The sequence below is a fragment of the Anser anser genome (genome assembly GCF_964211835.1).
Source record: "Anser anser genome assembly, chromosome: 6".
Taxonomy (NCBI): Eukaryota; Metazoa; Chordata; class Aves; order Anseriformes; family Anatidae; genus Anser; species Anser anser.
In genome coordinates this window covers 19,810,489-19,824,612 of record NC_139726.1, presented here as the reverse complement: position 1 = coordinate 19,824,612, position 14,124 = coordinate 19,810,489, and the positions used below count along the sequence as shown (strand labels likewise).

General features: G+C 33.1%; 1 protein-coding gene and 1 long non-coding RNA gene across 12 annotated transcripts in view; one reads left to right on the top strand and one right to left on the bottom strand.

Annotated features, from left to right (window-relative positions):
* The window catches only part of LOC310901395, a 119,132-nt gene that overhangs the window by 36,315 nt on the left and 68,693 nt on the right, over nt 1-14,124 (bottom strand). The window lies entirely within an intron of this gene.
* Nucleotides 1-14,124, top strand: part of LOC310901354 (sodium channel protein type 2 subunit alpha-like) — a 130,980-nt gene that overhangs the window by 100,773 nt on the left and 16,083 nt on the right. For 8 of the 11 annotated variants that reach the window (XM_083840719.1, XM_083840722.1, XM_083840723.1 and 5 more), the window contains 5 exons: nt 275-631; nt 2,554-3,006; nt 10,471-10,588; nt 12,921-13,075; nt 13,737-13,910. In XM_083840719.1, coding sequence (XP_083696845.1) covers nt 275-631; nt 2,554-3,006; nt 10,471-10,588; nt 12,921-13,075; nt 13,737-13,910 — 1,257 coding nt within the window. The remainder of the gene's footprint in view (nt 1-274; nt 632-2,553; nt 3,007-10,470; nt 10,589-12,920; nt 13,076-13,736; nt 13,911-14,124) is intronic. The other 3 variants (XM_083840720.1, XM_083840729.1, XM_083840726.1) reach the window with 2 other exon arrangements.

Genomic DNA, 14,124 nt, shown 5'->3' with positions numbered 1-14,124 from the left:
ACTAGTATGCTGTTTCACTCATGTAGAAGAGAATACAGATATGCTATACGAAAGATAAGGATAAAAAGGTCTAAAATTTATAAGCCTAAAAAGAGCGGATTTAATGAAACTCCTGTTTCTGTATAAGCTATGGATGCTGGAAACCTGTTGAAGGTTACTTAGTTTTTATTTTCTTTTTTCCTTATTATTAAGAGACACTGGTCTGTAATCTGTTGTTTATTTCTATAGCGTTTTTATAACTACTACAAATAATGTCTCTATTTTCATTTTTCAGCTTCGAGTTTTTAAATTGGCAAAATCTTGGCCAACTCTAAATATGCTGATAAAAATTATTGGCAACTCAGTAGGGGCTTTGGGGAATTTGACCCTGGTGCTGGCCATCATTGTGTTCATTTTTGCTGTGGTTGGGATGCAGCTGTTTGGGAAAAACTACAAAGAATGTGTCTGCAAGATCTCTACCGACTGTATACTTCCACGCTGGCACATGAATGACTTTTTCCACTCTTTCTTGATTGTGTTCCGAGTGCTGTGTGGAGAATGGATAGAAACAATGTGGGACTGCATGCAGGTTGCAGGCCAACCTATGTGCCTTACTGTCTTCATGATGGTCATGGTGATTGGAAACCTAGTGGTATGTAGTCGGAACAATTTGAGAATTCATGTAGAGAAAGAATGGTAACAGAACCAGTAATTAAGTGGTTTATAGCATTAAATGTGTTATTTAAATGTTTTGTATGATTTTCAATGTTATGAATATGGATTCTGAAATAGAGTTTTCTGCTCGTTAGATTTCTGGTCCTATGTAGAATCCTCAAAATTAACGAAGGGCCTGTCAGGGTATGGAGTACAATTCAGAGAATATGGGTGAGAGGGAGAAGCATGATGTGTTCATATTTTTGTGGACTAGTACTTGTTACTTAGAGTAGGATGGGCCCCACAAGCATTACACTCCCAAAATGGGAGTTTGCTTTTTGCAGAAGAGGACTTTCTTCCTAATTAACTTCAAATCACACATAGCCATTCCCCCCCCCCCCCCCTTTTCTGTCCAAATGACTGCATTAAAATTCTTAGACTGAAGTTAAAGCCATTTTAAACCTTGCTTGCTCCTAACATATTACACAGATAGGGTAAGGAAACTGGAATTGGAAGGCACTAGTTTTGCATTAAAACAGATGGAAATATTTAACATTTTCAACTCTTCAACTTTTTTCTTCCTACTTCTTAGGTGCTTTTTATAAACATCAGGAGTTGGACTCGATGATCCTTGTGGGTCCCTTCCAACTCGGGATACTCTATGATTCTATGATTTTAAAAGCAGTCTTTATTGCATCTTCTTTTTCTCCGAAAGCATCAGACCAGTTTGTACATTAACATGTATAAATTTATTTTAAAATGTTTTATATTTACTAACTCAACAGCATTTGAGGCCTTCGTTGCTCAGCCTTTTGCTCTGCTTTTCTCATTACCCACAGAATCTTTTCATGCAGTTCTAGATCTTTTCTTTAGGCAACTGTCAGCAGCAAAAGAGCTCTTGAACTAGCCATCCTGGTCTCATTCTTAAATAATAAAATTTCTAATAGGAATAAGCTGATTATCAAACCAGTCATGCCACTAGTAGCACGGCCACTTTCTCCAGGATTTTCTGCAACTCTGTTGTCTTATAATAAAAAAATAATAATAATGAAATGAGTTTCCAAGCAACATACCCTCCTCAAATAGCTTTATAAGCCACAAGAGAGAAATCTGTGGAATGTAGTATTGAACTCTGAATTTTTTTAGAGTATTCACTGTATTCTGATTTTATACCATAGCTCTAGCAGATTTTTTCATTTATTTATTTTGAGTAGACAATCTCTACTCCGTCTTCAGGGCTCTGTTATCCAGTTGTCTTTCTGTATTCCCAACATGTAGTTTTTACCCTCTTTTCTTCAGAGCTGCCTAGAAGGGCCTGGTCTAAAGAATTTGAGCTGCTACTCTACAAGTTCCTTGGCTACTTCAATCTTAATAACTTTTGAGCTCTTGGTAAACTCTGGATTTATATAACTGAAATTTATTCTATGTTTTGTCTTACAGTGGGAAGAGGATGAGAGCTAAGTAAGATTTGGGGAAGGGGTTGCTTCATGTGTTTTAAGTCACAGACAGCAAAATACTTGTGTGGGTTTGGACCAGCCTTTAAGAAAGCTCTTTTTGCACAGATCAGCTATGCCTTGCTGCAGAGGGCTTCTCTGTGCAAGAGAAGTTAAAACATTTTGGATCTGTTCAGTCAGTACCAAAGATATTAACTTCTAGCCTTAATACCCTTCCACAAACATGAGCAGAAGTGGAATTTACAAGTGTTTTTGTAGTCATACAGCAACGTAAAACTACGAAAAGCAACTGCGTTGAGTATAGAGCAGGTGTTGTGCTTATATTGCATTTACATTTTATTTACTGTTTAATTTCCAGAATCATATACAGCAGAGGAGAGCATGTCTAAGCTGTTCATAATAGGTGATAGAAGAACCATGTCAATGAAAAATTGAGAAAACCCAGCTCTATTGTCTTTGTTTTTAGGTGTTGAACCTTTTTCTGGCCTTGCTGCTGAGTTCATTTAGTTCAGACAGCCTTTCTCCTACAGAGGATGATAACGAAATGAATAACTTACAGATTGCTGTTGCAAGAATTCAGAAGGGAATAGATTATGTGAAGAAAAAAGCAGGTGAATGTGTCCAAAAATCTTGTTGGGGGAAACAAAGAGTTGTAAATGAAAGAACAGCAACAGATCAGTTGAATGATGGGAGACACCATTGCATTTCCAACTGTACCATTGCTGAAATAAGGATAGATACAACTTACCACAGAAATGAGAATGGAACAGCCGGTGTTGTAGGTAGCAGTGATTATCCACCATTCATAAACAACCCAAGCCTTACTGTTACGGTACCAATAGCTGTTGGAGAATCTGATTTTGAACATCTAAATACAGAAGAGTTTAGCAGTGACTCAGATTTGGAGGAAAGTAAGGAGGTAAGATTTAAATTGTTTACATTCTATATGAATTAATTGTTTTGATCTTCTGACATATAACACTTGTATTCTTTCATAGCATGGCTCTTCCTGTTTAGAAATAGACAGTGATTACAATTTGAGATTGTTAGACTAGACTGAAAGTGAATAAATTGTGATGCATTGGGAAAAGTATGGCTAAAGAGAGTAGGAAATCCAGGCAGAATTATATAAAGACACATAAAACAATTTATAAAAGTGTTTTGAAAAGCAAGGTTTTCTAAATTTTTCAGGTGGATAGATAAACTGGTATGTATGTTTAATTAAACAGACAAAAGGCATATTGCTTTAGTATATTATCATCATAATATTTACATGAAGTAAGGATGAAAGTAAACTGCTATTAAAAAAAACAACTAATGGATATCTTAAAATAATAATATTAATGCCTTTCCTATCTGATTTTTAAAGCTTACTGCGTTCAGAATTATTGGTATAGCATAAGCTAACAAGGTACTAACTCAGGCTAATCAGAGCAGTAAATTTTCCAGTTCTGAAGTTAGAATGATTAGGAAAAGCCAAGGGAACAATGGCAGTATTATAAGGTGAATTTACCAAATAAACAGGATGAGAAAAAATAAAATGTTTACTTCTTGTTTATGGGAGTTTTGAACTAAGATGAATTTGCCTTGTTCTTTCCAAATTTTAGAAATAAGCTTGTTGTAGCAAAGTGTAATCACATTAAATTTGAAAGGTGTAATAAGGTGACTCTTTAAGTGTTTCTTTTATTGTACAGGGAAATATTTAATAATATTAGACTTGTTTGCTGTCTGAACAACTCATTTCCTGACACTTGATTTCCTCCATCTGCTTTTTGGAGGTTCTATTTCTTTGTGTGTTATGTTAACCTTTCAGCTGAGAAGACCTTAGATGAACAAAAGACCTCCTCAGAGTGAAACAGAAAATATTTATAGCTGCTGAACAGCTGCTACATCTTTTGCTTACTCTTAATGTGAATAAAGGATACTGGCCTTAGTGTGTTTAAATCTTGGTTGTGTGGAATATCTGATGATATTGATGTTAATTTTCTCCTGATTGGGTAACTGTTAAATCTACACCTTACCTGGAAATTATGCAGAAATTGAAGACACCTGGTTCTTCACTATTCTATATTTAAGAGTTGGGTAACAACGTCTGTTACAATCCATAATGTACCTTAAATTATTGATGATATTGCTTACCCAGAAGTTTTCATGTTTGACCCAGTAAATTGATTTTATTTTGCCATGTGGCTTCTTTCTGAAAGCATGTCCTAGATACACGTTTAGCATGTAGGGAAGACTGGAAATAACCTTGAAAATAAATTGCAAGGAAAAATATATCTCTGTTAATAACTAGCATTGAAAGGACTCTTAAAGCTCAAATATACATACTGTAGATGTAGCTTTTTCTTTCGTTTTTTTTTTTTTATTTCTTTAAATTTCAGGCCCAAGTTCAATACACATTTGTGATCTTCAGATATTATTCTAGTTTTATCTGTTTCAATATGTCCTTAGATAAGCTTAAAGCACTAATCAATAGCAATAAATATTATGTTTTGCAAACGTGTAACGTATCTTGAAAACACATATTTAAATAAGTAGGAATCCATACTTCTGCTGTTTCCAGTACTCAAAAAAAAAAAAAAAAGGGGGTACCATGTTTTAACTTCATTGCGTACCATTCTTACTTCTCACAGGAGTAAAATCAAGCTGGATCATTCAAGAACGCAGCTCTGGTGCTTTTTAACCAAGCAGAGCAACGTGTCAGCATGTTTAAACAGGTTACCTAAACAAATCATGCATATATGATCACTTTTGAGATTGACTGGCCTGCATGCTACTCAGCTACAATATATTTTTCCCCATCCATTGCAATGTAGTGGAAACATGCACAGCCACTGAGTCCTGTGACTCATATCACAGCATGGTTGGGGGCAACCCCAACGTGTTCCTCCGTCCTTGTTACATCTTTAGTATTTTATGTACTACTTCTGTGGCATAAGCTGCATGCTTTGTAGGCTTTGATTACTGTTAACTGAATTAAATGTCAAGACTGTTCAAGTTTTAAAGAGATTAACAGCCTATAACTTTATGAAAGTGCAAAGGTAATTTTCCCTTTTTTTTGTTCATCTGTTGAACCATGTTTTTAGCTGTCATGTAATTACAAACCTTTTCTGATCATATTCATTTGACCATTGCCTATTGATCTTCTTTATTATTACAGTTTTGTGTATGCTGAAATGTTTATATCTTTTAACATAAATCGTTTCATGTCTATTCACAATGTTTTTATCATTTACACTGCAGTTTTTCTAATTTGAGAGAAGCTAAAATAATAGGATGAAAGACACTCCTGGGAACAATCAAACAAGCCTTTTTTATGCATATGTGTAGTCCTTTTGAATTTAGATGTAATAATTTAGTTTTACTCATGAAGTTTGCATGTGTCTAAAATTGGAAGTTAGTAACGCATCAGTTCAGCTCTTTGTCAATAATTGTTGTTTTTTGTGAATTTAGTCCATTTATTTGGGTGTTTTGTTTATTTTATTATATTTTTTTAGAAAGACAAAACATTTTAACCAGAAAATCTGTGTAGGATTTAGGTGTCTAAACAAATCTGGGTATTTTAAAATAATTCAAAATGAGGAAGATAAGCAAGAAAAATCAAAGTTAGGAAAATCAAGAATAAGGCTTAAATGAAGGCATTTATTAAAAATACAAAATAACAACTAGTACCTTCCCAAATCTCTAAACTAAGGAACTCCAAAACTACCAACCTGTGTATTTCCCGTTCATCATTTTCTCTTCTGAATAGGCAGGCAGTTCCACTTGCCATTTAGGAATCATTGATGTACTCCTTTTCCAAATACATTTTTTTTCATGTGTTTTTGTTGTGGGATTCTGCATTATCTCTCATGTACTCTTTTGTGCTATATTATATACTAGAAGTATTTCAGGTATCTATTTTGTGACTGAGGAGCCTGCCTCATTCAAAAAGATGATCAGTCTTCCTAGTGATATTTCAAACCATTTTAGAAAAGGCAGTCAAGTGGCAGAGAGTAGACCATGGTAGTATTCTATCTTAACAGGTGCTAAGTATGGGACGATGTTTTTGTTTTGATGGATATTGTTTATGTGACTCTGCTTCTGTTTCAATCTCCTACTGCCATGAATCTGGATAGGTGCAGAACAGTGTGTAAAATAGCAAACCAAGTATTTAGAATGTTTTGACTCACAAAAGCTTGAATTTTCATTTGACTCTCGCATCACCTTACTATTGCTTTATTTGGGTAATACTATGATAATTTTTTTTTTTAATTGTTGTTGAACTAGATGATCTCAGAGGTCTCTTCCAACCTAGATGATTCTGTGATTCTGTGCATGTCGGGTTTTCTTCCCTGTTACATAGAGGTGGGGAGAGAGGTTTTGATTTTATGTTGGCTGAAAAAAAACAGTATGTGGAGATTACTCTCGGTATAATAATTTGTGAGCCTTATTTAGAAATGTTTATTTTCTTCATGAAAAATACCCCAATATAAATAAAAATGATTGTTTATTGTTATTATACTTTAATGCATAAATATATTGTATGATCATTATATTTTATTGATTATATTTCTATTATTAATTTCTATTAATTCTAATTAATTTCTATTTTTATTATTAATATAAATGAAAAGACCCCAATAAACCTAATTTTACTGGTTATACTTACACTAAAGTTCTATACTCGGGGGGCAGTCAGGCTGAGACTAAATGAAAAAATAAAATTTGAAGAAATATTTCCTGCTGAAAATAGAGCTGATTAAGCAGGGAAATACTCAACTGATGGAATGTAAATGGCATGACAGAGGTATGCTAAGAGTTTCTATTGCATTTCTACTTAGTAATATTTTTGGATTTTCTTATCTAAGAGACTCCTGAGCATATTCACCAAAGGGCTGTTACTAATAGTTGCCTTTTGCTTTTAACTCTTAGAGAATTATGAGCTGTTTGCTCATTGTTTTGTCCTCCCTATTTTAAGCAACACTGATAATTTATTTCCTATCTTCTTTCTACTAGTTTTTTTGTTTTGATTTTTTAAACATGATAGTTTTTCCCTTTTATATCAAATATTTACAGTAGTGTTGGTAGTATGTGTGATCTTTGATTTGGAAATTGGGAACTGTATCAGATTTTCCTTTACTATTTGAATATCAAATTGTGAACTATTTGTTATAAGTTGATGCACAATAGTTGGCAGCATGTGAATGATCAGCGAACTACTTATTATTCGCTCTTGTTATGGAGTTTTCTGTAAATTCATCATCTACAATTTTGCACGCTTTCATTTATTGTATGGAAGATGATGCTCACTACAGTTTGACACTTTAATTACCTCAAGCAATCCTAAGTGGCTTCAGTGGAACTATTTGCTGTAGTAAAATTATTCTTGTATGTATTTGTGCCATTGTTCCTTCAGAAAAAAATCATGAGCTCCAAATTTTGACCTTATACCAGTACTGGAGATATTTGTATTGAAAAAGTTAACATATTCAAAATCTGAGTTATTTTCACTGCCAATGCTAATAGTTTCATCTTTAAAAAATATATTAATGAGGGAAATATATTAAAGAGCAAAAATATTTAGGTGCTGATTTGCAAATCTAATCAACCTTTGAATACGTGAGTTGATCCATTCAATCCAGTGCTTAGTGTATATAAAATGAGGCCTTCTTACCTTAGTTTGGTAAACTTTGAAGAGCAACCAAATGCTCTGGAACATGAAGGGAATTTTTCCTGAAACTCCAGTTACTGGAGTGGTTCACAAAAACAGTTGAATCTCTGCAAACATTGTGCATGGCTGAGAAACTACCTGAATTTTTAAATTGGTCAGAACAAGAAACTTTTCTATACATACTGATTTTTAGTGTCAGAGTTTTTTTCTGTTGTTGTTTGATACTTTGTCTTAATATCAGTGAAAAATGTGGGCATAAAATACGGAAAAGACAACTGTTGTTTAATTAAACCTGTAACTCTTCAAGCCCAGGATTATATCCTAGTGTCCCTAAAAGAAAGAGGGAACCAGACCAGCTGTTCTTGATATCAAAACAGTTCATAGAGCTTTCAATTTGCCTCTAGAGTCAAGAAGATTCTTTTTAAACTAAAAAAATAAAAATCTCAATAATCTCTGATTATTCTACCACGGAAAAAATGAGATATATAACTTCATGTCTTAAACTCATTGATTCTTTGCAGTTTCTTCTGTATTTACAGTTCTTTTACTGTTGTTAGTACTTAAAAATATATGTATTTTTTAGTTGAATTCATGTCATCTGCTCAAATGGTACACTAATCAGCTTACAATTTAGACAACCCAGGGCACTTTATGTTGTTCTTAATTTTCATTAACACCGTGACACAAAATGTTCTTACTCCTACTTATATATATTTATACATATATAATTATTTCGTTATGTTTTGTAATTCAGTTCATTATTTCAGTTTATCCACCACTGCTGCAGCATTTTGCAAAATATATGCTAAGTCGTGGAATGATGAAAGCAACATATTAATAAATGATGTGTATATGTAGAGCTGTTCTCAGGTTTAGTAGAATTTGTGCTTGGGAAAAGTGTTGTTGTGAATATTGGTATTTTAAAATTAGCACTTCTAAAAATGAAAATGACATGTTTACATTAAATATGAATAACTTTGAGGTTTTATTTCCTATTATCAATTTCTAAAGTAGCTGCAAATTAGGCAATATCAAATTGCTTATTAAAAAAAGTTAATGCAGAACACTGAATTACTTTTTCTTATTCAGTAGTCTCTGCCCTCTTTTACAAATATAGCAAAGAAAAAAGCAGATTTTTATTTCATCCTTCAAATAGATTTGTCCTCCATCATTTCAAAAATGAGGTGTAAATATTGTGAATATAGTTTCATTGGATAGTGCCTGCAACTTGTCTTGTTTTATTTTAAATATCTCTTTAAGTATCTTTTAATCAATCAAGTCTAGCTAAATTCATGACAATTCATGAAAGAGCATGGTTAATTCTACAAAATTGTGGCTGTTTTACATAGTGTGCTTACATCATTCCCTACAGACATTTAGTTGTGTTTCAGTGAATCCATTACTGACATTATGTACTTTTCTGATAATAAGATCGTAAAATGACAGAGAATGCTGTGACCTAAACTACTTTGACTTAGTTTGGTACTCATACTCAGATCGAGTGTACGGGACACCACGGTCTTCCTTTAAAATCTCCAGAGTATGGATTTAGTGCAAGACACATGAAGATTACAAGATAAAAAATAAATTCAGGCATATTCTTTTATTAGCATTTGTTTAGTAGTAATTTAAATCAGTATCATTTTAATTATTTTAAAACACATATCCTTATTTTCTGGGTGTTAACTGTACAGGTATGTGTACCAGAGTAACAGGTAGTTTCTGAATGCACAATGTAATACATATGTGCATTGACAAAAGAGAATGCGAATTAATGCCAGTTGAAATGTATTTATCATACTTTTTCCTTTTTGAAAATTTTAATAGATATGAGAAAAAAACATAAATGTTCATATGGTAGTGATAATTATATGCTAATATATAATGCATAATTAATTTCATAAATGTGTTCAGATTTGAACATGAGTTTGAACATTTCTGTAACAGGATTTTGCATCAATCCTGTTTTTTACTTTAGCACTTTGCAATCTAGATGATAATAATGATCTTAAAACCAAAAGTAAATAAATGTATTATCTGTGGTCAATGGTAACCAAATTTTATTGTCAATTTTTGTCATATGCAAAAAGTAGTTAGCTTGCATCATTCTGACATTTAAGATGCCAGTGAAAAAGAACTGATTTTTTTTCCTGGACTTTGACATTGTGAAAAAATGTCACTTCATTAAAATGAGTCCATAAAAGTCTGCTACATTTTCTGCCTTGGACAGTTTATCCTGATAGTTCACAGTGTAACACACTACTGTCAAGGATTTACTGTCTTAAGATTGAGAAGACTGCTATGATGAAAGCAGTTACCAAGATAAATGAACTTAAAGCATACTGTATAACTCATACTGGTTTAAAACGTAGCAATGGAGATGTATTTTAAGAAAACAACAGTAGAACACAAAATAAATGGAGTATGTATCAAAAAATCTACTTGGTAGTAGTTAGCTTCAAGGAATGCTAACATCGTGTTGTAATTGGACCAGGAATTCTGAAATTCAGTGAAGGATTACATGATACACTTTGCAATCTATAGGTAGAAAGTTGGATGATTTATGCACATTTCAACAGCATTGACTGCTATATGTGGATGTTGGTGTGTGACAAATATTGTTCTTACTGTTACTTGTACACTGTGTTGCATGCTTAATGTTAATTACAGTTCCAAAAATGTGAATGTTATTAGAGTATAACCGCTACTATGGAATTTTATTTTCAGAAGCTAAATTTTTCCAGCTCATCTGAAGGCAGTACAGTTAATTTAGCTCTCTTTGGAGAAGAAAAAGCTGAGACTGAACCAGAAAAAGCATCAGAGCTACAGGCATGTTTTACAGAAGGTATGGAAGTAAAATGTGGGGTTAGCAATTATATTTGAGTTGTTTGCAACAAGCATTTGCAGTCCAAAGAAACTATTCTCTAATGCAGTCCCATATCCTTGTTTAAGTCTTAGGATATGATTAATTTTGCCCTTTGTAGATGGTTGTACTGAAGACAACAGAGCCATTTTTGTGATGCAAAACTAAATATGTGTGTTTGATTATTTATCATGATAGATGCAATTTTATAAACTGATTCTTGGCAATCAGTATTCCTGTTGATTTAAATGCCAGTCTCATTAGTGAAATCTGTGAGACCAAACTGTAAACCAGGTTCACTCCACTTAATTTGAGCTGCTTCACTGAGAAGCTTAAATCAGAGTCATGTGATTACCTGTGTTCCCTCCATAGTGCTAGAAAGTAATCCAGTGGATGATTCACATCTTGGAAAGGCTGACTCAGATAACAGACTTATTATCTTGACATTTCACTAATGACTGGGGGCAGGAAGGTATGCGCATAATATAATATATATGTATGTGCATAAATATAATGAGGAATGCAACATGTGAGTCAAATTAAATGGGTTGAATGAGATCCTACATTTTCATTCAAGTAAAGAAGTCTAATGGCGTACTTGAATGTCCTTAGAGAAGACTGTTTTAGTTCTGCATAGCGATATCCTTTTATAGGCTACTGAAATTTACCATATAGGAGCTTTTTCCTTTTTTTGTGATATTACAGGTTTTACCTTCCATTTAAGTCATGATTAAAAGAAAGTCATTCAAAATAAAATATGTCCTACGTTAATGCTCTTAGCATTGTCATGTATTTATCAGCTATGCCTTTTGATGTAGTGTTATAAAGACACCTTTGACTTAGGCTAGGGCTTTTGTCCTTAGGAGTATTTATTTTAAAAAAATGTTTTGGAATATGGGGCGATGTGCACGCTCTTGATTCAGAATATTTATACTTCTCAAATACTTTTATATTGTATTACAATTCTTTGTTATATTATATGCTATGTGTTATTTTTGGTGTAGAGTTATTTTCTCCATTATGTAGGCATTTTGAGGAGTTGAAGGTGAAGTACATCATGATCTTCATCATGGTGGTAGTTTTATGTGAGATGATGAAATTCAGTGTAACCTGTAGCACGCAAACCTAACACTTATCGGAAAACTAGAATACTGCCTTTGGGACCCATTAAAATAATTTAAACTTGGTTACTTTTCTTTAAAAATGATTAATCTCATAGAAAGGAAAGCCAAGTAGTGAGGTTTGTGTGTTTCTTTGAGTCTGTAGGCTGTGGAAATAAACTTTTTCGGTCCCATGATGTGGTAGGGAGCCCTCCAAGGTGGGGCTTATTTTGCAGATGGCTATCACGAATCTGTACCATGTGGAAAAGTTTCTCCACTATGCTTAGAATATATTACTCTCGTCTACTCATGTTTATCTGAGAAATTACAATGTGTTCTTCAAATTATCTTGAATTAGTGAAAATATAAATTATTTAAAATATTATTAATGGAAAATTATTTCAATATATGGTTTAAATAGTTATTGGAATTGAAAATGTGCCTACAATATATCCTGTTAAATTACCTATACATCTTTTTTTTTTTTTTGACATTTATTTGAACGTTTTCATACTGCTCATGTAAATTCAGTGTACCTGCTCAAGCAGAAATTTTCAATTTTGAAGAGAAAAGTCCAATCTATGGATAAAGAAGTCACTAGAAGTCACTAACCTTACTAGGTTACCTTGGATGGGAATCTGGAAATTATTTTATAGCTTCTAGATTATATTGCAATCTCCAGTTAAATCAGGTGTTTGTCATGAAAGGAAGTACCATTAGTCAGCTCTTGAAGTAGATACCAACCCTCAGTATAACTTAAAGGGTGTTTACATCTGTGTGGTTTATTTAAACAGTAGCTGAGAGGCGACTGTCCTTTTAAAAAAAGCTTCTGTACTCTTGAACTCTTAGTTCATGTGAAAGTTTTTACATTTTTATGTTCTTTGTTTCTACTCCCTGGCAATTCTAATGTGCTCCCTAGTTATCTATATATAGATGAAAAATGTGTTTATAAATGAGAATTAGCTCAATTAGATGACTAGCTTTGTTTTTAAGCTTAATGGAGTATAAGGGTAGTAGGAAAAAAAAAATCACTTCAATGCAAGCCTTCTTATATCCAAGGTATTAAATCAAGAAGGCAAGGATGCTTTAAGCAGAATCCAGTAACTTGAAAGGCTGACTACCTCATGAAACAGGAACTAGATGAAAGTGATATTGCTGTTTCAGAATAATGAGAATTCTACCTTAAAGTGGGTTGTCATTGTTTATATTGTTAGGCTGTATACAGAAGTTTAAATGCTGTAAAGGCAATATAGAAAGCACAAAAGGAAGAATCTGGTGGAACCTTAGAAAAACATGCTACAGGATAGTAGAACACAACTGGTTTGAAACATTCATTGTCTTCATGATTCTTCTCAGTAGTGGTGCTCTGGTAAGTACACCCATAAAAACATTGTCTATGAAGAATGTTTTATCAAGAACATGATTATACCACATCTGTGGTCATAAAGAAAAAAATCAGAGTTGGTTGGAAAGAGAGCTTGGAGTGAAGTTCCTAAAATATTTTCCCAGTGCATATAAAATAAATTATTCTGCTGCCAAATAACCTGCAGATCAGTTTTTGATGAATACAAGGTGATACATGTGTGAGTGCTTATTGAGATGATTATGTTTAAATTCTTGTTCAAGAAATTATAAAAATCATACAAAATCATGGAAAAGTTTTATGCCGTAACTGGAACAGTTATTCTGCTGTAAATTAGAATAATCTCCAGAAGCAGTACAGATACTGATTTCCTTGTATTCTCTCATTATTCACTTCTGTTAATTGGCATTCTGTGTTGACTATTACTCAAATTTCCAAAAAACTTTTTGGCAACTTCAGTCATTATATTGTAATCCCATTGTTGGGAGACAAAGTCTAAAATTTAGCATAAGCAGAGACTACAAGTATATCCTGGCTTTTCAATGTAAAACATATAAAGATGACAGCAATTTTACCTTGCCTTTTTTTCTTCAGTTCTTGTGGCTTAATTTCTAGTTTGTAAAGACCTATGAATATCTGACTTACATACAACCTATATTTCCTACAGGCTTTTGAAGATATATATATTGAGCAGCGTAAGACTATCAAGACCATACTAGAATATGCTGATAAAATATTCACTTACATCTTTATTCTGGAAATGGTGCTAAAATGGGTGGCCTATGGTTTCCAAACTTACTTCACTAATGCTTGGTGCTGGCTGGACTTCCTGATTGTTGATGTAGGTACTATAGTCTCTAAGTAGCACACTGATTTTGTTTAGGCAGGTTGTGTTACATAGCTAGTATGTGATACATGCATATGCAGTGAAGAATACGAATTGGGTTAAATATCAGAAAAATGACGTGCTGGTGAATAAGTTTCCATTGTAATTGTTCCAGAAGTAACTAAATCTGACTTCATGTATATATATGTTATCATTAACCCCATCTCTT